At 36.0% G+C, this 24,018-nt stretch overlaps 1 protein-coding gene across 1 annotated transcript in view; it reads right to left on the bottom strand.

Moving 5' to 3' along the window:
* The window catches only part of LOC110461878 (xanthine dehydrogenase/oxidase-like), a 71,470-nt gene that overhangs the window by 11,144 nt on the left and 36,308 nt on the right, over positions 1-24,018 (bottom strand). Inside the window, exons 8-17 of the mRNA XM_021515598.1 lie at positions 23,009-23,072; positions 19,972-20,041; positions 16,983-17,070; positions 16,455-16,541; positions 10,785-10,976; positions 7,018-7,163; positions 1,996-2,077; positions 1,544-1,639; positions 854-982; positions 247-321 (exon numbers count right to left, since the gene is read on the bottom strand). Of these exons, the coding sequence (XP_021371273.1) occupies positions 247-321; positions 854-982; positions 1,544-1,639; positions 1,996-2,077; positions 7,018-7,163; positions 10,785-10,976; positions 16,455-16,541; positions 16,983-17,070; positions 19,972-20,041; positions 23,009-23,072 (1,029 nt within the window). The remainder of the gene's footprint in view (positions 1-246; positions 322-853; positions 983-1,543; positions 1,640-1,995; positions 2,078-7,017; positions 7,164-10,784; positions 10,977-16,454; positions 16,542-16,982; positions 17,071-19,971; positions 20,042-23,008; positions 23,073-24,018) is intronic.

Raw genomic sequence — 24,018 nt, 5'->3', positions numbered from 1 at the left:
AGGCAGCATTGTTAATGAATTAAACCAGGAACAAATCATTTCCATCTGAATTAAACCAGGTATAAATCATCTCCTTCTGAATTAAACCAGGTATAAATCATTTCCTTCTGAAAATTTGCAAAAGGTGATCAAAAGTCTACTTCCCTGTGTTATAAACTACAGAAAATTAACAAAAGTGGTATTGTATTTTGTAACTACTTAGCCAAAATTGAAGATATAGTAGATGATCTGAAGTAGCATTCTCACCCAGTCTTCCCATGTTCCTTTAGGGTTCTGAGCCCTGTACGGTTCAATCCTACCAAGAAGAATCTCGCATGCTTCCTGTTGACAATAGAGGACATTGTTTACTGGCGTTATTTAGATTTCCGATAAAAAACATCATAATTGTCAACAAAACAATCTTTTGCTGTGATACGTTATTATGTAAGCAGAACATGCATAACAGATATTGAAATACATTCATCTAATTATTGATGATTAGGTATCTTGTGACAAAAAGTTAAACAAGTAACAACTTGTTTTTGCAGAACATAAATAGATGTCTCCCTTTTAAATGAGACACATAATGAAGATAGGAACAATTGACATGATAGACAGAACAACATGGACCTCTCTGCTTTATATATTTTACAGCAGTTATAAAACAAAACTTTCCCATATATATATGGATCAAACTCGTGTGCCAGATAGAGTGCAGAAGGTCTTAATGCAGCAGGAAACTGGAATACTTTAAATCCCCCCTTTTTAAAACAAATAGTCTCCAACTACACAAATGTTTTTATGCACTATTGCTTTCATAAAGATCAACAAAACAAATTTCGTATGGTCTAAAAACAGTATAGAGAGCATTGACCTTGATGGCCATCCCGTTGAGGTCGGAGCTGGCGCTGGCTGCTGTCGGCGAGGTGTTTGGGACAGTGTTAGTAGTTGTCTCACTGATATGGATTTTCGACATAGAAATCTTCAAAGCTCTGCTGGCCACCTTAAATGGAAATATTGAAGTACTGATAAGTTTTCATAATAATTATATATTAATGCTCTTTGTTTTCATGCCTCTAACATTATTGCCAAATGAAGAAGACTTCAGACTTTCAAAGAAAAGATGAAAACATAATACGATAGAGTTTCTGCAAACGTTTATTCGTTGTCGTCATTGTAATGTACCCAGTATAGCATGTGTAAATGGTTCCTTTCCTCTTCATAATGTGGGGTCTTAAGTGCTGTGTTTCTTACATGTTTTCATTAAGTAAGCACTTCAAATCTGGTTTACGTACCAAGGTCTCAGGGTCTGTATTTATACTATCAGCTCATACCTTCAGTGAGATAATTGAATATGTCCGAACAAAAGGTCAGATATGTTTTGCAGCAAATAAAGATCGAATAGTTTAATGTAGTGTTGCATCACTGTGTCCTTCAACTGATTATATATAGCCTAGCTATGGGTACACAATTCTGGATAACTGAAAGTAGATACGATTCCAACTTGGCTGGATACGATATTCTAAGCAAATGCAGGTGAATAAGATTAAGTAAAGTATGATACCTGTATCATCTTGGTATGGAGGCCCTGTCCCATCTCTGTCCCCCCATGAGCAATCAGCACTGAACCGTCTCGGTAGATCATCACCAAAGCCCCCGCCTGTCACATTAACGTTATGATGTTTGAAACATCAGTTCATTATTGTTTTTATTCTAACATAGAAGCATTCAACATTCCAATTGAAATTGATATTTTTCATTTGTGAAGTTTTATTGTTTTCTCTCTGTCACATCATTACATTCCGATAGCCATTCAAAGTCTTAGAGCTTTGATTTATACAGTGAACATTGCATACAGTGACAGACTAGTCACCTCTTTCAAATACCTCCCAGTCCAAACATTATCATTATTTATTTCAGAAAAGGAGATCCCTTATAATATACTTGCACAACAAAATTCTATATTTTAAAACACTTTTTTTACGCTTAAAAACATTATTGTTTAATATCACATACTTGATTCATGAATTTCGCAGTGAAGGATATTCCAAATTTGACAGGGATTACAGATATACCTCTTTTCTTCCAACGGTTTTCACTGCAACAATAAAAATTATGCAACTATCATATATGAAATGACACTGAGGCATATTTCTTACAAGTTAATTAATGTTTCTATATTTCTACATACTTTATACATAAGTATATAGGGGTTAACGTCAAATCAACAGCATAAAGAGGTGGCTCAATATATGTTATATATAACTCGGTGTTCTTAACAATCTCATGGTGTATTTAACCCTGGTGCGCGGGATGTATGCGAGTGTGCTGGAGACAATATTCATGTGTATATCCATGTGTGTAATGTATGCCTGTGTGTTGAAGGAGGTGTGCTTGTGTGTATATATCCATGTATGTCATGTATGCCTTTGTGCTAGAGGAGGTGTGTTTGTGTATATATATCCATGTGTATAATGTATGCCTGTGTGTTGAAAGAGGTGTTCTTGTGTGTATATATCCATGTATGTCATGTATGCCTGTGTGTTGAAAGAGGTGTGTTTGTGTGTATATATCCATGTGTGCAATGTATGCCTGTGTGGTGAAGGAGGTGTGCTTGTGTGTATATATCCATGTATGTCATGTATGTCTGTGTGTTGAAAGAGGTGTGTTTGTGTGTATATATCCACGTATGTCATGTATGCCTTTGTGCTAGAGGAGGTGTGTTTGTGTATATATATCCATGTGTGTAATGTATGCCTGTGTGTTGAAGGAGGTGTGCTTGTGTGTATATATCCATGCGTGTCAGGTATTCCTGTGTGTTGAAAGAGGTGTGTTTGTGTGTATATATCCATGTGTGCAATGTATGCCTGTGTGGTGAAGGAGGTGTGCTTGTGTGTATATATCCATGCGTGTCAGGTATTCCTTTGTACTAGAGGTGTGTTTGTGTGTATATATCCATGTATGTGATGTATGTCTGTGTGTTGAAAGAGGTGTGTTTGTGTATATATATCCATGTGTGCAATGTATGCCTGTATGATGACGGAGGTGTGGTTCGTATATATATATCCATGTGTGTAATGTATGCCTGTGTGGTGAAGGAGGTATCTTTGTGTGTATATATCCTCGTGTGTCATGCATGCCTGTATGTTTAAGGAGGTGTAATTGTGTATATATATCCATGTGTGTCAGGTATGCCTGCATGCTTGAGGAGGTGTGTTTGTGTATATATATCTATGTGTGTAATGCATGCCTGTGTGTTGGAGGAGGTGTACTTGTGTGTATATATCCATGTATGCCATGTATGCCTGTGTGTTGAAGGAGGTGTAATTGTGTATATATATATAATAATATGTGTCATGCATGCCTGTATGTATACATACATATAGAAAAAATAAGATTAACGACCGACTAAAAAACTAGCTGCTTTCACCCTTCACAGGGCTCTTCAGGTTTATTCAAAATAACAAAGTCGTGACGTCACAATTACATGTCATCACACTACAATAGTAACGTGACGTCACGAAGTACACAAGATTGGTGGACAATTTAGCGTAAAATTTTACTGTGGCCTGTTGAGACTTGGTTTTAATATTTAGATTAGTTTGTCTTCTTTCGTTTATCTTAAAATAATGTCTGATGAAAATAGTTGATACAAAGGTAATACATTAAATTTATCTCCAGCACATTCATGAATATGTTTGTTAACATGAAGATTTCGTAAAGAATCAATTCTAGTTTGTTGTCTATGTACAGTCATACGTGTTCTAATTCATTACCGGTTTGACCGATGTAAAAATCACCACATTTAGAACAAACTATTGCATAAATTACATTTTTTGGATTTACAATTCATATTTACCTTCACAGTTAATTTAAAACCATTCTTGAAAATATATTCATGTGTGTCATAATTGCCTGTATTATGAGACGCCCGCCTCGCAAACTAGAGAAAATGCGCCAGCTAGAGATACTGGACGGAAATTACAACCTACGACATCATATGCTGAAAGTGTTAAAACACCTGTCTACTCTGTGAAGAAGTCAACAACAGCGACTAAACACTACAGCGTCACTCGTCCGAAACTTCATAGATTTGCGAAAGAAAAAGCTTACAGTAGGCAAGACGACATTTCAGGAACACATGGAATCTATCGTAAATCGATGACGACATATATAGGCCAAAGTGTAAACAACCATTTTTTAGGACATTGTCCAACTGTAAACAAAGGCAGAGGAACAAAAAGAAGGAGCTACGTCACCCAAGAGACAAAATTAAAACAAATATGGTAGAGGGAGTTCTCCCTAAGGTAATTAATCTATCTAAAAGAAAATTAACAAAAGATGAAATTGTTTGCTATCGAAGGGTCTTAAATTTTGTCCAACACCAGATAAAAACGATAATGAAGACCTTCAGGCGGACATTCTAAAATATTCTGCAGAAGACTTCGTCTATGCGATAAGTTTTGTGACGAAGACGGTGATAGCGAACCGTTGGAAACAACGGCGTTAGTCCATAACAATTCGCAATGGAATCCACCAAGAAGTTCGGACAAATATTAAGAAGAGGTCATTGATAGTTAAAAAAAGATTCCTTTACATAATGATAATCATAAACACGTAAAAAGTAAAATGTCTTACAGACAGAAATGTGCTTTGGATTCTTTAGGAAATGATACCTCTATTATTATCAAACCGGCTGATAAAGGCAATGCAGTAGTGGTCATGAATAGAGATTTCTATTATAAATGCATACATAACATGCTTAGTAATGTTGAATTTTATGCTTCGGCAAGTGACGATTTCGATGCGGAAACCCGTATATTAATCAACGAGCTAATACGGACACATGAAGCATGCCTTAATGAAAAGGAGATAGATTATCTTGTCAATTTTATGCATAAAACTAGTTATTTCTATGGTTTGCCTAAAATCCACAAAACCTCTATTATAAGTAACGCTATAGAAGAACAAAACTGTACATATTGAATTTGAAAATTCTACGGATTTGAAGTTTAGACCCATAGTAGGCGGCCCTAATAGTGCAACGCAACGTTTGAGTCATCTTGTAGACCTCATTCTTAAACCTTTATGCACAAGTGTAAACAGTTATATCAAAGACGATTTTGACTTTCTGAGCCGTTTATCTAAACAGGTCCCACATAATGCTAAACTTGTTTCTTTTGATGTTGTTAGTTCTAGACTCTAGACATTGTCCTCAATCGTAATTCTTTTTATTTTGAACAAGAATACTTTCAACAGATTAAGGGTACAGCGATGGGAACTAAAGTTGCCCCTACATATGCAACCTTAGTTTTATGATACTTAGAGGAAACACTTTATTCTAAGTTTGAAACAAAGTTTGGGGAAAACTTTACTGAATTTATCAGAAATAATTTTGTAATGTTCCTTCACGATTGATTTGTTATATGGCCTTCTGATAAGAATTTAAATGAATTTCAAAACCTATTGAATTCTTTACATCCTTCTATTTGTTATACGATGGTGTGTAGCGAAACGTCTTTACCTTTCTTAGATGTTTAAGTTCAACTAGATACAAATAAGACTACAAAGGATTTATATTGTAAGGGCTACAGATGCACATAATTATCTAAATGTTTACTCTAACCACAGTTAACACACTAAAGTTAATATTCCTTTTAATCTTGCCTCACGGATTGCCACTATCGTCAGTGACCAACAAGCTCAAATTGCTAGACTCAGTCAACTAAAGCAATACCTTAAAGCTCAATGTTCTCCTACTGAGATAATAGAACATGGTATACAGAAAGCTATTGAAAAGGGACCCTTTACTTCCCGTCTACAAAAACTAAAGGATGAATCAAAGTGAGTTCCTTTTGTTTCTTCTTTCAATCCACGGAATTGTAATATGTTTCCTGTGATAAAGAACAAATGTGAAGAGTTAAAGCAAAGTAGCAGGCGTATGAGAAACATTTTTAATAAACATGCTATTTTACACTGTAGACGCCAACCTAAAAACTTGAAACGTATGTTGACATGTTCTAAGTTTGATAATTCTTGTGTAACACCAAAAGTATCCAAATGTAAGACACCAAGATGTGCTACATGTCCTATGATTATCGAGTGTAATACTTTTATTTTCAAGAATGGTTTGAAATTTACTGTGAAGGTAAATATGAATTGTAAATCAAAAAATGTAATTTATGCAATCGTTTGTTCTAAATGTGGTGATTTTTACATCGGTCAAACCGGTAATGAACTCAGAACACGTATGACTGTACATAGACAACAAACTAGAACTGATTCTTTACGAAATCTTCATGTTAACAAACATATTCATGAATGTGCTGGAGATAAATTTAATGTATTACCTTTGTATCAACTATTTTCATCAGACACTATTTTAAGATAAACGAAAGAAGACCAACTAATCAAAATATTAAAACCAAGTCTCACAGTAAAATTTTACGCTAAATTGTCCACCAATCTTGTGTACTTCGTGACGTCACGTTACTATTGTAGTGTGATGACATGTAATTGTGACGTCATGACGTTGTTCTTTTGAATAAACCTGAAGAGCCCTGTTAAGGGTGAAAGCAGCTAGTCTTTTAGTCGGTCGTTAATCTTATTTTTTTCTATATTTTCTTCCTTCACATGGACATTTAATTATAGATACATATATATATATGTGTGTAATGTATGCCTGTGTGTTGAAGGAGGTGTAATTGTGTGTATATATATCCACGTGTGTAATGTATGCATGTGTGCTGAAGGAGGTGTAATTGTGTGTATATATATATATGTGCGTAATGTATGCCTGTGTGCTGAAGGAGGTGTAATTGTGTATATATATCCACGTGTGTAATGTATGCCTGTGTACTGAAGGAGGTGTAATTGTGTGTATATATCTATGTGTGTAATGTATGCCTGTGTGTTGGAGGAAGAATGTAGGTTAATTTACACCAGATGTGTCATCTATCGCTGTTCGCTTGAGGTGTGCTGGTGTATTCGTATTAGTGTGTTTAATGGCTCCGTGATCACTCAATATGATCTACCGACCTGTTGAAGATTTCGACCTCCCGACTTCTTCGATGGACCTCACTGCGTTGTAAACATTCCTCCCAGCACCGTCGTATGTTACAATTATCAAGAGGCTGGTTAAAATGGGTTAGGTCTCCCTCATTGTACATGTTTATTTCCCTCACCTAGAAAAACAATCACATACATCTACCCTTAGTTGTGGAATAACAGTCAGCTCAAAAATTTCTAAACTCCTGAGTGTAGTTTTTTTCTATCCTTATACTTATATAATGATGTTTATTTGACTGTCTCTTACGCAGGAATTTGGTGAAGATCGACATTGATATTACAAATGGAACCAAAAATATGAGTAGATTTGCGTACATAGCGTACAAATTAACCAAGAAGACATTTAGAACAGCAGGAAAAATAATTAAATATACCAGAGGTATGCTGTAAGATTAAAGTTTGTTTAATAATTGCTCAGTTAATGACATCCAGAAGGCGTCTCGCTTCAGAAAATCACCTTAAAACGTACACTTTAACTTCAAAGATTTCTTTCATGCCCTCCCTTGCCAGGTTTTACATAAAAGTGTAGCTCTCAAACTGGGGTTCTAAGGTACACTTATGTTGGTATAATGAAATATATTATCTTCAACCGAGAACAATCAAGTTGGACAAGGAGTAAACTTCTATGATATAATCCCAACTGAAGCGAAGCTGAGGTATGGATGTTACAGAATATTAGCCCCAGGCTGAGGTAGCAGAGTACAGTAGCGTACGGTGGCCATGGGTGATTTTTTTATACAATGAATAACACATGTAATATAACATGTATAAAAAAAAAATAAAAAAATCAGCACTAAAATTGGCATATACATGATGAAGTGGACTATGTGGGCTTCATAATTTTTCAAAAAATAATAATTTGAATTTGGTTTGAGACTACAGTTTTGGGCATTTACAAATCTGTGTCTACACAACAAAAGCTAGCTTTTCATGTAGTCTATTTTTGTACTCAGCACATGTGTAAATATTGTGAAAAATCCACCGGAATGACCTATGCTAAACCTGAGTATTTCTGTTACCAAATAGGCGATATTTAACTTCAGACAGGTTTTAAGAAAAAAAATCTACTTGCGGGGGTCAAATATTTTAGGGTCAAGCCATTTCTACTGTACTCTGCTACCTTATAAACACAGACATTTATTTTTTTCTGAAAAAAAGCCTTTTTATCCTTGATTCAGCTTCACTTTCATTCATTATTGCTTAAAACTACTCAAAAACGTTTAAAAAGTTACATATATAGGTCAATATATAGGTCAATAGCCTATTACCTGTGGATGTATAAAGGGGGGTAACTCGCCCTTTTCACAGGCACTTCACAATTCATCACATATGTGTCAGTTGCGCAATTGGTAAAGTTGATACCAAACAACAAAAAATTCACAGGTTATTTCCTGATGCATTCAGACTAGATTTCAGTCTGTTTCACTCAGTTCAGCACCTGTTATCCTGGTTATTAACACATAAAGTTGTATTTATTGAAAATGGGTAAAATATCTGTTTTCATTCTAATTACACTATTTTATGTTTTTTTCCCACTTGATTCAGCATACAGATTAAATTAACAAAGTCAATAATGTCAACAAATTTTATTTCCATAAATACAGCTGAAGAAAACTTTTTTTTCTAGTGAAATATGTTAAATGAACAATGTCTGGGGTCACTGTCAATTCTAGGCGAGGAAAGTAAACAACGGTCGCTATGGTGTCATTTGTCTGATGTTTCAGAATATCTGACATTTTTGTGCTGTTCATCGGTTACGGGAAGTGTGTCTGTTGCTAGTTTGTTGTTGTGATTCGTTTCCTGGTATTCATTTTGATATCAGTGAGCCTTGATGATGTCATAGATGCCCATTCATGACGTCATTAGTTATGATGACAACACAGTAAATATGACGTCATCACACAAGACAGAAACATCCTAGTATCACTGTCCTGTTTTGTTTTTCATATGCATATGATCGTAAAGCATCATATTTCACCCAAAAAGAAATGTTATTCCTGAAAACTCCAAACCTATTCAAGTTTTAATTTTTCAGATTACCTACCTTTGTTGGTAGTTTGAGAGCAGAATTGGTAAAAATTCACATTTCAGGAGAATTCATATTACTCGGTCACTGTTAAGGTGAGAAAGGAAACGGATACATCTTTTTGTTCATTGTGTCATTTTCCAGACATTTAAAAGGTTTTGATTAAATTTTGGGAAAAAGAATAAGGTAGCAGAGTACAGTAGCGTACGGTGGCCATCGGTGATATTTTTATACAATGAATAACCCCTGTAATATAGCATGTATCAACATTAAAAAAAAAAAAATCAGCACTAAAGTTGGCACATATATGATGAAGGGGACTATGTGAGCTTCATATATTTCAAAAAAATAAAATCGAATTTGGTTTGAGACTACAGTTTTGGGCATTTACAAATCTGTGTCTACACAACAAAAAGCATGTAGTCTATTTTTGTACCCAGCTCATGTGTAAATATTGTAAAAAATCCACCGGAATGACCTATGCTAAAACGTGAGTATTTCTGTTACCGAATAGGCGATATTTAACTTCAGACAGGTTTTAAGAAAAAAAAATCTACTTGCGGGGGTCAAATTTTGGGTTAAAAAATATTTTGCATTTTTTGATTTTTTTTTGATGTGGTAACCATGGTTTTCACAAGTCCCAAATCTGTGGAAATCACTTTTTGAAAAAACTATCATTCTTCTACAAAAACAGTATTCAAATGTAGTTTATAAATATATATATATATATGTAGGTGTGTTGTGCAGGATGAATCAGCTATCCATGTTTATCCGAGACATGCCCTTTATTTTTAGGGTCAAGCCATTTCTACTGTACTCTGCTACCTGAAACAGCCCAATTTCGTCCTGTTATGTGTAAGGGCTTTTTCTCACCCCTCATGAGTTCACTTTTTTCATTTTATTTTAGTTTACAAATTCCTAGTATTAGAACTCAATTTGATGTTGCTCTGTATAAATAAAACACCGTTTGAATGGTTCCGCATTAATCACGTAAATTGTGCAAATAAGTGAATTAAACAGTTTTACGGTGTCGATTACATTATCTTATATCACGAATGAAAAACTAAAACACTGACAGGTCATCAAGGGCCCCGCTGTGTGACTGACTATATATCCTCCATTTAAGCAAAAGCTACGTTTACCATCTTGGACTATAGGTCATGAAAATAGGTCATGGCGTTATTCACACAGAATATATAGCCATATTTATATATGCCACCTGTGATTTTAAAGCTTTAAAACCTGAAGAATAATGAAAACATGCTCGTTTGGTATCTTATCTGAAAAATTAGCTCGTGTCCACTGTGCAAACACGGTCATATACAATGTGATTATGATAGTATACCACCTGTATCAGTGACCTTCACCTTGACATTCGGATGTTTTAAAACCCCTATTGAATATCTGTATCACAATGTATATCCATGTGAAATTGCAGAAACTTTGGCTTCTGGTTCCTGAGATAATCACTAAGTGCTTACGGACAAACAGACGGACGGACAGAGGATATACAGACATATGGACAGCATGATAACTAATTGCATATGTAGATCCCCAATTAATTCTGACCAACTTTGCTTCATAATGTTATAACAAAACGTTTACCAGTTAAAACTTCCAAAATTGGCATTGACCTTTGACCCGATGATTTTGACCTATGGTACATAATGTCACAACAAAAATGGCTAAAATACCAATAGTTTTATCTTACCTTATTAGGGGACATTTCCAGAGCAGTTGAAATGTCAGCCATGTACGTTTCTGACAGAAAATTTCCCTGCGGTCCACCAAAGCCGCGGAAAGCAGTGTTTGAAGCTATGTTGGTCCGACATAACCGTCCAGTTACTCGGATGTTTGGAATGTTGTAGCATCCATCAGAGTGGAACATTGCTCTCTCGATGACCTGTAAGCAAACATAGGTACATAGAAACACAGCTATAAGGAGACCTAGATACACAGCTACAGGAGACAAAACACAGCTGCAAGGAGACATAGGAGCACAGCTGCAAGGAGACATAGGATCACAGCTACAGGAGACATAGAAACACAGCTACAGGAGACATAGAAACACAGCTATAAGGAGACCTAGATACACAGCTATAGGAGACATAGAAACACAGCTACAGGAGACATAGAAACATAGCTACAGGAGACATAGATACACAGCTACAGGAGACATAGAAACACAGCTGAAAGGAGACCTAGATACACAGATACAGGAGACATAGAAACACAGCTGCAAGGAGACATAGAAACACAGCTGCAAGGAGATATAGAAACACAGCTGCAAGGAGACAAAGAAACACAGCTGCAAGGAGACATAGAAACAGCTGCAAGGAGACATAGAAACACAGCTGCAAGGAGACATAGAAACACAGCTGCAATGAGACATAGGCACACAGACGTAAGGAGACATAGGTGCACAGCTGTAAGGAGATATAGGTACACAGCTGTAAGGATATATAAGTACACAGCTGTAAAGAGATACAGGTACACAGCTGTAAGGAGATATAGGTACACAGCTGTAAGGAGATATATAGGTACAGAGCTGTAAAGAGACATATGTTAACAGCTGTAAGCAGATATAGGTACACAGCTGTAAGGAGATATAGGTACACAGTTGTCAGGAGATATAGGTACACAGATGTGGGGAGATATATGTACACAGCTGTAAGGAGATATATGTAAGCAGCTGTAAGGAGATATAGGTACAAAGCAGTAAGGAGATATAGGTACACAGCTGTAATGAGATATATAGGTACAGAGCTGTAAAGAGACATAAAGTTAACAGCTGTTAGGAGATATAGGTACACTGCTGTAAGCAGATATAGGTACACAGCTGTAAAGAGACATATGTTAACAGCTGTAAGGAGATATAGGTACACAGCTGTAAGGAGATATAGGTACACAGCTGTCAGGATATATAGGTACATAGCTGTGAGGAGACATAGGTACACAGCTGTAAGGAGATATATGTACACAGCTGTAAGGAGATATAGGTACACAGCTGTGAGGAGATGTAGGTACACAGCTGTGAGGAGACATAGACACAAAGCTGTAAGGAGATATAGGCACACAGCTGTAAGGAGAAATAAGTACACTTCTGTAAGGAGATATAGGTACACAGCTGCGAGGAGACATAGGCACACAGCTGTAAGGAGATATAGGTACACTGCTGTAATGAGATATAGGTACACAGATGTAAGGAGATATAGGTACACAGCTGTGAGGAGACATATGCACACAGCTGTAAGGAGATATAGGTACACAGCTGTAAGGAGATATAAGTACACTGCTGTAAGGATATATAGGTACACAGATGTAAGGAGATATAAGTACACAGCTAAAAGGAGATATATGTACACAGCTGTAAGGAGATATAGGTACACAGCTGTGAGGAGATGTAGGTACACAGCTGTGAGGAGACAAAGGCACATAGCTGTAAGGAGATATAGGCACACAGCTGTAAGGAGATATAAGTACACTACTGTAAGGTGATATAGGTACACAGCTGCGAGGAGACATAGGCACACAGCTGTAAGGAGATATAGGTACACTGCTGTAGGGAGATATAGGTACACAGATGTAAGGAGATATAGATACACAGCTGTGAGGAGACATAGGCACACAGCTGTAAGGAAAGATAGGTACACAGCTGTAAGGAGATATAAATACACTGCTGTAAGGATATATAGGTACACAGATGTAAGGAGATATAGGTACACAGCTGTAAGGAGATATAGGTACACAGCTGTAAGGAGATATCGGTACACATCTGTAATGAGATATATAGGTACAGAGCTGTAAAGCGACATATGTTCACAGCTGTAAGGAGATATAGGTACACAGCTGTAAGGAGATATAGGTACACAGTTGGAAGGAGATATAGGTACACAGCTGTAAGGAAATGTAGGCACAAAGCTGTATGGAGAAATAGGTATACAGCTGTAAGGAGATATATGTACACAGCTGTAAGTAGATATAGGTACACAGCTGTGAGGAGATATATGTACACAGCTGTGAGGAGATATGGGCACACAGCTGTAAGGAGATATAGGTACACAGCTGTAAGGAGTTATAGGTACACAGCTGTAAGGAGATATAGGTACACAGCTGTGAGGAGACATAGGCACACAGCTGTAAGGAGATATAGGCACACTGCTGTAAGGAGATATAGGTACACAGATGTAAGGAGATATAGGTACACAGCTGTAAGGAGATATATGTACACAGCTGTAAGGAGATATAGGTACACAGCTGTAAGGAGATATCGGTACACAACTGTAATGAGATATATAGGTACAGAGCTGTAAGGAGATGTAGGCACACAGCTGTAAGGAGATATAGGTACATAGCTGAAAGGAGATGTAGGCACACAGCTGTAAGGAGATATAGGTACACAGCTGTAAGGAGATATAGGTACATAGCTGAAATGAGATGTAGGCACACAGCTGTAAGGAGATATAGGCACACAGCTGTAAGGAGATACAAGTACACTACTGTAAGGTGATATAGGTACACAGATGTAAGGAGATATAGGTACACAGCTGTAAGGAGATATCGGTACACAGCTGTTAGGAGATATAGGTACACAGATGTAAGGAGATATAGGTACACAGCTGTAAGGAGATATAGGTACACAGCTGTTAGGAAATGTAGCCACACAGCTGTAAGGAAATATAGGTACACAGCTGTAAAGAGACATATGTTTACAGCTGTAAGGAGATAAATTTACATTTGCATGGCATTGTCACTATATAGCCTCTTTGAAAGCTGTGTCGTTGATGGGACTTTAAATACCATGCATCACGAGACACAATTCTTAGCGTATTAATACAACACTTTACGGAATATCCAATATAAATAAACATGACGGCTGCTGAAATAACGCTGGGCATTGTGAGATTTGACAATGTCATTGTAAATTTATGTGCAAAATAAAAAATAAAATAAAAACACTTTTATTACAACGAAAACAAGACCAAGTTCTGCAATATCGTACAAAATGCATATCGGTTGAAATCACCAATGCCGGCAATAGAAACAATTTTAACGCTCTGACATGCAATTTATCAGAAATATTGTCTGTTACACTGCACTGATCAACAGGGGTTCGTTACAAATGTCTGAAATACACATATTCTATAGATCTACTGACACATATGTTACAGACCTACTGATATGAGTCACAGCACACATAAACATTTCAGACATTTGTAACGAACCCCTGTGCTCCGTCGCAAGATCACTCACTTCAAACGATATCAGTTTCATACGTCTCGCATCCACCATTCCTCAGTTTCTGACGACATCTCAAATAACGATGCTGTTATAGAATCTACCGACTGTTGTCAGGTTCCCATACAATCAACAAATAAATTCACGCCTGGATTCTTCACAAAAACTTCCAAAAATAACTCCCTCGTGGAGGGCAAGGTCGGATTTATGGTGTTCACTGTATTTGTACATGCGCGAAATTTGTTCCGGGGAAAATCGAAACAATTTCAAATCTAACTTTCAGCTCAGAGTTCTATTGATAAATTAAATCATCCTATAGACATATCAATTGTATTGATACTGAATTGTGGAATAAAATTGAAGTGTTTGTTAAAATTTCAAAGTACTACTTTGTTTGCCAATCAGCACGCGACAATACGCTGTTCAAACTATTGAACGAAATTGTGTGGACCTTCGATAAGGCGGGCATTTTTAATTTTAGATATAAATTATAAATTAAAAAAGAACATAAGAGGCAGAGAAAACGTAAATATAAGTATTGAACAGTTTTTGTATGGTATTTATGCGCGCATAATGATTGTTTGCTTGCAAAGCTGTGTCATTCAAATAGATCATAAATACCAAACAAAAACAGTTCAATGCTTAAATATGTACACAGCTGTAAGGAGATATACAATGTAGGTACACAACTGTAAGGAGATATCGGTACACAGCTGTTAGGAGATATCGGTACACAGCTGTAAGGAGATATCGGTACACAGCTGTAAGGAGATAACGGTACACAGCTGTTACGAGATATAGGTACACAGCTGTAAGGAGATATAGGTACACAGCTGTAAGGAGATATCGGTACACAGCTGTAAGGAGATATCGGTACACAGCTGTAAGGAGATATCGGTACACAGCTGTAAGGAGATATCGGTACACAGCTGTTAGGAGATATAGGTACACAGATGTAAGAAGATATCGGTACACAGCTGTAAGGAGATATCGGTACACAGCTGTAAGGAGATATGGGTACACAGCTGTTAGGAGACATATGTACATGGCTGTGAGGAGACATATATACACATATGTAAAGAAACATATTTACTCAGCTGTAAGAATACATATGTTCACAGCTGTAAGGAGACCTAGATACACAACTGTAAGAAGATATAGGTGCACAGCTGTAAGGAGACATAGGTGCACAGCTGTGAGGAGACATATGTGCACAGCTGGAAAGAGACATAAATACACATGTGTAAAGAGACATAGATACTCAACTGTAAGGAGACATAGGTTCACAGCTATAAGGAGACATATTACTGGTACACCTCTGCACGGAGATATCTACCAGATACACACCTGTACGGCGATATATACCTGGTAAACATCAGTAAGGCGAAAATAAATAGTATATAACCGTACGATGACATATATGGTACACACCTGTTTAGAGACATATACCTGGTACACACTTATAAGAAGATATATAACTAGTACACACCTAGAAAGAGATATATACCTGATACACATATATTAAGAGACAATTACCTCATACACACATGTCAGGAGACATGCACCTGGTATATACCTGTAAGGAGACATATACCTGGTACACACCTGTCAGGAGACATGCACCTGATATATACCTGTAAGGAAACCTATACCTGGTACACACCTGTCAGGAGACATGCACCTGGTATATACCTGTAAGGAGACCTATACCTGGTACGCACCTGTCAGGAGACATGTACCCGGTATATACCTATAAGGAGACATATACCTGGTACACACCTGTCAGGAGACATGCACCTGGTGTATACCTGTAAGGAGACCTATACCTGGTACGCACCTGTAAAGAGACATGAACCCGGTATATACCCGTTGTACACATCAAAGGATACATATACCTGGTACGCTCCTTACATCCAAGGATCGTGAATTTAGTCGATTATTCAAATTGCATTTCGTACGATAAATGTACTAGACTGATCATCGGTTATAACATTACTCCATAAAGAGTTCAGAGGTCCGGATACTGCCGTCAATCCGTTACATTGTCAACTCTTGTTAAACTTAATTTATAGTCAGTTGTAACGTCAGTGTCTATGTCGCCATAGACTCTAAACGTATCTCGATAACTAACAAAAAAACTTACAGGTCTGGATAAGTCCAGAGAACAACCCACATTGGAGTATATATCCATGTCTAAAGCGAGAATCCTCCCATCCTTTGTAAATCCAACCTAGGGGGCAGATATAAATAATATGATTACAATGTAACTTGTATAAATGTTAACAAATATTACACAGGTTACATATTTATAAAGATCATATTGCATTATTTGTTCTATATCTAATTTCTTTAAAACAAACTAAAAATAAATAGGATGAGGAGCAGCTCCAAACTTCAATAAATACCCTCAGTGAAATTTCATTAAAAATATGCACCAAAAGCCGTTTTAATCAGCTGATGAACACCTTCAGTTGTCATACTATTTATTTGCTTCATAAGACTAACTAAAGGTAAATGTGGTTGTTTACATGTGCTAAAATGCTATACAAACTAAATCACTGTAACATATTAATAACTTTAAAGCTTTACAAAATAAAGTGTATAAAAACATGAATAAAACGTTTTTATTGATAGACAGTTATTGTGATTGTAACGATATGTTCCAGCTTACCTTGTACTTGCCGTAGAAGGGATGTCTACCGCCTGAGGAAATCATGTCCTCATCTCTGTCCAACATACACTTCACAGGGCGTCCATGCCTAACACAATACATATACAAGGCCATAAATTCTGTATAGCACTCGAAATACATTTGTAATTCTACCACGTTAGCGATGTAATGACACTTTCCATTGGTTAATAACCATGGATTGTTGGACGAAATACTATGCGTGCGTGCGTATTATTTTCAAAAAATGTCCTCCGCAAATGCACCGGTAAACAAGCGAGTATTGGAGCTGGTTTCATTTATCGATTAAGTCGGATACCCACATTTAATTTTGTATGTATTTAAATATTTGCTAGCGGGAATATGAATAGATTTTACCTCTAGATCTACTTAAAATCTGTCAAGCTCATGGTCAGAATGTTATGCTGAATTTACTGCGAAGATGACTAGAAATAGCGTTTTTAAATCTGTCAAATTCTGATTTCATATGTTGATGAGCGGTGTCAATAGATTGGTGGATATTATTGATTGGAATTAGCATCTGGCATAAAGCATGACGTCAGTGGTAATTGTTTATCGTCTGTCGACAGAATGGTGACAGAAAATTATAAATCCTACCCAAATATATCATGGTTAGTTTGAACTGCACTCAGGGTCAGAAATGATAAAAACGCGCAGCTTGTTCTAAAATGAATACATGTAGACATCACGTGACAAATGAAATCGCGCACAAAAGAACAGCTTCATTGACATTATTATATTATACATATGTATCTAGGTCTCGTTGCTTATCAAAGGCTTACGGACACTGAGGTAACCACGAAAAAGGCTTTCGTCACATTCTACTTAGTAAAATAGATATAGATAATACATAATATATCTATATTTATAACTATTCCTCTATAATATATAAAAACATGCCATAAACATGTCTTGATTAAATCGGAATTCGAAAAGGTTGGGAAAATAATCAACTCAGATCGCAAACGATCTTCGTTGATTATAGTTTCAATCATTTGTTTACCCTCGTTCCACGATAATACACGCATAAACGTTTATTATTGTTTAAGCAATTATGACTTTTTGAACTTTGTTTTTTATAAAAAAAAATTTTTTTTTTTTTTTGTCAATTTAAATTTTCACAACAAGGGACCCAAATGCCTAAATGATCGTTTCGGTGTTTTTTTTTGTAATTCCGCTAAGTTGGGAAGATTTGTTTACTTGCATATGCGCATTGTTTGTGCACTTGGAGAACGAGTGTGTTGTAGGTTCCTACCAGTACAGAGGTGTTTTCTGTTCATTTTTACATAAATAGGAATCGACGTTTTTAATTTTAGTTCACGACAGAGTGAAATAAAATATGCCACTGTTAGCAATAAAAACAATTAGCCAACTGAGGTATATTGAAGCCGTAGGACCTCTGGAAGAGTATATGGTAGCCATCTAGGAAAGAAAGAAATTGTCGAAATAGCAGACAGAGGAGGTTGTGATGTGATAGGGGAGAATTTTGCCAACCCTATTTCGGACTGTACTGATTATTATTTGCCTGTAACTAAGGGTCCAACCCAATTAAAGGGGAGGTAATCAGCAACGAGGATGCTAAGGTAGTTAGATATTACAAGTAAGATTTACAGCATATGTTTCTAGGTCATCAAGAGAACTTCGTTTTCATGGGAGAATTCCTTCATACGGATTTAACTAAACTACGGAAGCGGACTGTAGTTTTCAACACTTTACACAGTCGTCATGTATATATGGAGCAGGATAGTTTGGTAGGCCTTTAGGCAGCGAAGACCTTTCTACTTCTACTTTAACGGCAAAGAGGTTGACAACTGTCATGACAAGGTAACAAACTTGTCCTCAAGCAACCAGACAGCTCCAGGATCCAGGAGCAGCATGTCTATTGGTTAGAACTAATCCTCCTTAAACATTAGCTGACAGTTAAGAAAATTGAAAGTTAGTCAATCAAAATCCAATAACTGGGAAAACAAATTAAGAGTTTATAAAGACTTTTAGTAAAACACATAGCATATTTGTAATGTAATAGAAAGTTGTTATTTTATACAATTTTCGAACAGCTTTCTAGTTCGTTTTCAAGTAATAAAAAGTCAGCGATATGTCTATTGGTATGACCATTTGTACACACTGCCATAGAAAAATAAGCTAAGTTATACCTATAGTTGATGGAAATGTGCTTGGTGGAAGTTCAATATCACCATTAATTCCATTTGGGGACGGGGATAAATCCTAATTGGTCAAACTGCGCCACGAGTGGACTAGGAGTCCCGATTGTCCAATCAAGTAACGTCACGCTTGACGTCTCATATAGAGTAAGCTCAAATATTTTATCAATCGCAAACGACAATATTTTAATAACTAAAGTAAATATCTAGATGACCCTTTTCTATATATATATATATATCGTTTCGGCAGTCATTGCGTATGGTCCAAACAGTGAGCATCTCCAAACCTCTATCGTACATCGAGTTGTGACCACAGCGTACTAAATTGTAATGTCTTTTATTTTTTCACCTAGCATGTTAACAAGATATTCAAACAAAGGCAGATTTATACGTTTAAATATTTTAAATATTTTGAGTTTTCATGAAAGTTGATGATTGATTGATATATAAAAGAACAACGCACTGATTCATACTACAATTTCTACATTTGAAACCAACGTGTACCTATCCGTACTGGACATTTTAACGATAAGAGTGATGCGTGAAAAACCACAGCATACCAATACAAACTGAAAACTCAGCATTGTAATAAATATTAAACAGGTGGTCAACAACGCAAAAGGCAAGGAATTTGGTAGAAAGTCTATAATAGGCAAAGTATAGAGCGATATGCTAACTCATCTATAAGACTTCTCCGGACACCATCAGCCAATCAGATGTCAGGAGGCCCGTTACATATCCATGATATTTTGCATTACAGGATGCCATTTAGCTGAAGAGTTGATAAAGCAAGCTTTAATTCTACTTACTTTGCCGCTGCTATGGCAACAGGTACACTGTAAATGACGTTACGAGTCTCCTTTCCGCCAAACCCTCCACCTGTATATAAGAAGGACATTTTATCCGGACGCCATGGACATCGGCTTTTAAGGGTAAATTTCAAAGTGCAAAAATACACAAGTTTTAAGTTTTTTTCCTGTACAGCATTAATCACAATTTTATTTCAGGTAAAATAGCAAGAATTTTCATGGATTATTTTTCTGTTCAAAATTGTACAATTTCACGGTAACTGTGGGAAACATTTCCATTTAACTATACAGTTTTCATTCTAAACAAATACATATCAGAATGAATATTTTATGCATAAAATATTCCACCAACTTATTTTATCTCCTCTCACTTTTACCAAGTTTGTTGAATTAATACCATATATGCTGCATTATTAAATCGTCAAGGCTGTAATCCGTGGTTTGTAAATGTCAGTCCATGCAATACACAGGGTGTCACCTGGGTTGGAGTGGGCTCTGGGGGCTAATAAGCAGTACAATTGGGAGCTGATGACAGGTGACTATCAAACAGATATGGCCATTGACGTTAAACAGGAAAATAATAGTATTATCAAAAACAATAGAAAAAGGTCTATTGAAGCTATAAATCGATAAAAGCCAGTCCTTTGGAAAATTCACAAACGGTATCAGATATCGGGGTCATATGTATGTTTGGCGTTAGTAGAACGGTGATAGGTATTTTATGTCTAGAGCCTGATGCCTGAAATGAACGTAAATACAGAAACAAATAATTTTGCAAAAAACTCAAAAATGCGCAGTAATTTTATCGTCATGTAAACCAATCAGACGTTAGAATTACAAATACTGCGCCAAACATTGCGGTATACGACGTCATCACCTTTTGTGTTTTAGGTTATACAACATATCCTGAAGAAGTCTACCATCGGGTCAATAGTCAACATATATATTTAATTGCTACAGTATAAGTAGATGTTCTTTTTTATAGTTAGAGTAAAAGTATCTATTTATAATATTCTACAGTATCAGGAAGGTATTATTTTATTGCAACAGCATTAGGTAGATGGTTCTTTTATTGATACATATAAGTAGATAGATACAAATGTAGTATACTGCTACCTTATAACTACAGTATAAGGTCGGTAGTATTTTATTGCTATAGTATAAGTTAGGTAGTATTTTATAGCTTAAGTATAGTGTAAGTAGTATTTTATTGCTACAGTATAAGGTAGGTCGTATTTTATTGCTACAGTATAAGGTAGGTTTTATTTGATTGCTACACTATAAGGTAGGTAGTATTTTATTGCTACAGTATACGGTAGGTAGTATTTCATTGCTACAGTATAAGGTAGGTGGTATTGTATTGCTACAGTATGAGGTAGGTAGTATTTCATTGCTTCAATATAAGGTAGGTGGTATTTCATTGCTACAGTATACGGTAGGTAGTATTTCATTGCTACAGTATACAGTAGGTGGTATTGTATTGCTACAGTATGGGGTAGGTAGTATTTCATTGCTTCAATATAAGGTCGGTGGTATTTCATTGCTACAGTATACGGTAGGTAGTATTTCCTTGCTACAGTATACAGTAGGTAGTATTGTATTTCTACAGTATACGGTAGGTAGTATTTCATTGCTACAGTGTACAGTAGGTAGTATTGTATTGCTACAGTATAAGGTAGGTGGTAATGTATTGCTACAGTATAAGGTAGGTGGTATTGTATTGCTACAGTATAAGGCAGGTGGTATTGTATTGCTACATTATAAGGTAGGTGGTATTGTATTGCTACATTATAAGGTAGGTGGTATTGTATTGCTACAGTATAAGGTAGGTGGTATTGTATTGCTACATTATAAGGTAGGTGGTATTGTATTGCTACATTATAAGGTAGGTGGTATTGTATTGCTACATTATAAGGCAGGTGGTATTGTATTGCTACATTATAAGGTAGGTAGTATTTCATTGCTACATTATAAGGTAGGTAGTATTTCATTGCTACAGTATACGGTTTTACTTCTACTGTATAAGGTAGATATACAGCTATTTGTGATTGCACTTTGCCATCTGAACAAAATATTTGCAAACCAAAGCTAGTTACTCCAGGTGAAAAAGTATAAAGAATAATGTATGCCTGTTAAGGATTAGATCAAAGGTAAACGCATAGATTGCAGTGACCTGTTTTTGTACTTGACATTCCACCATCCAAAGGTGTACTTCCATACCAAACCTGACAAATTTGAAACATGCAAAGGGCAAAGCAACATATAAAAGGAAAGTATGATGGCAAGTTTGAGAGAAATCCCGTCAGTGCTGTATAAGCTACGATTGACACAATACTCTGGGTGAGAAACTAAACAAAAGGGGCATTATTCTAAGAAATTTTGTTCAAATTAAACAGCTAGCGAAAAAGCACAATATAATACCATAGGAAGTTATGTTGCTAAGTTTGAGAAATGCCTTGAGTAGTGTTTAAGATTCAGTTGACACAATATTCCGGATTGAAGGTCAGACGGTCAAACAAGAGATTCCAATATACCCCCTTAATTCGTTTTGGGGGTATAAATAATATTATGTTAAAGCAGCTTTATACAGAAATATTTAATTTTTGATATGAATAAAGCATATACTGCTTTTAAATACATGCTAAATGATAGGAATACATTATTGATTCATAACTACAAAATTTAAAATAAAAAATTCCTTTATGATTTATCTGATTAAAACTAACCCTAACATTATAATTATTGAGTTGTCAATATAAAACTAGACTGAAGATCCCATATGTGCGCTAGTAAACTGGCAACATAAGCCCCTGCACCCCCTTCCCTCGATACCACCAACTAATATGTGACATCCTGGAATGATAGAAGACCCATGTATTACAAGGAAAACTATTTAACAATATTATAACATTGGTTTTTATGTAAAACTGTTTATGTACATGTTACTTGGGAATCATACTTATATATATTAACTACTTATCCGGATATGAATGAAATGGAAATCGAAAATTTTATATCAGGTACACATTTTTCTTACCCATTCTTTTGACACGGATGACAATCTTGTTTTCCGCAATGTCAAGGGCTTGAGCTACCATCATCTGTGGACAAACATTATCTGTATAATGATGTAAAATATAAAAATGATTGTGATAACAAAAATATCAAAACATGTAAAGCTCGCCGGCATTGATGTTTCTCTTTATGATTAACACTACAGTAGTATATAGCAACGTCGCCACTGATTAAAGTGACATGTACAGTCAAGTCGCCACTGATTAAAGTGACATGTACAGTCATGAAGTCGCCACTGATTAAAGTGTCATATACAGTCAAGTCGCTACTGAATAAAGTTACATGTACAGTCAAGTCGCCACTGATTAAAGTGACATGTACAGTCAAGTCGCCACTGATTAAAGTTACATGTACAGTCATGAAGTCGCCACTGATTAAAGTGACATATACAGTCAAGTCGCTACTGAATAAAGTTACATGTACAGTCAAGTCGCCACTGATTAAAGTGACATGTACAGTCAAGTCGCCACTGATTAAAGTTACATGTACAGTCAAGTCGCCACTGATTAAAGTTACATGTACAGTCAAATCTGCTCGTTTGCAGGTTATTCTGGCGTCATATTTGCATATGGAAGCAGCCTAAAATGACAATGTAGACAATATCATTATAGGAGATATTACAGCAGAGAAAAATCACATTGTTATGTTTATATCATTACAGGAGATGTTACAGCAAAGTAACAATCATTTTGTTATGTTTATATCATTACAGGAGATGTAACAGGAGAGTTACCATCACTTTGTTATGTTTATATCATTACAGGAAATGTAACAGGAGAGTAACAATCACTTTGTTATGTTTGTATCATTATAGGAGATGTTACAGCAGAGTAACAATCACTTTGTTATGTGTATATCATTACAGGAGATGTTACAGGAGAGTAACAATCACTTTGTTATGTTTATTTCATTATAGGAGATATAACGGTAGAGTAACAATCACTTTGTTATGTTTATTTCATTATAGGAGAT

The sequence above is a fragment of the Mizuhopecten yessoensis genome, unplaced genomic scaffold, assembly GCF_002113885.1.
Source record: "Mizuhopecten yessoensis strain PY_sf001 unplaced genomic scaffold, ASM211388v2 scaffold10697, whole genome shotgun sequence".
Lineage (NCBI taxonomy): Eukaryota > Metazoa > Mollusca > Bivalvia > Pectinida > Pectinidae > Mizuhopecten > Mizuhopecten yessoensis.
This window is presented reverse-complemented; position numbering and strand designations above follow the sequence as displayed.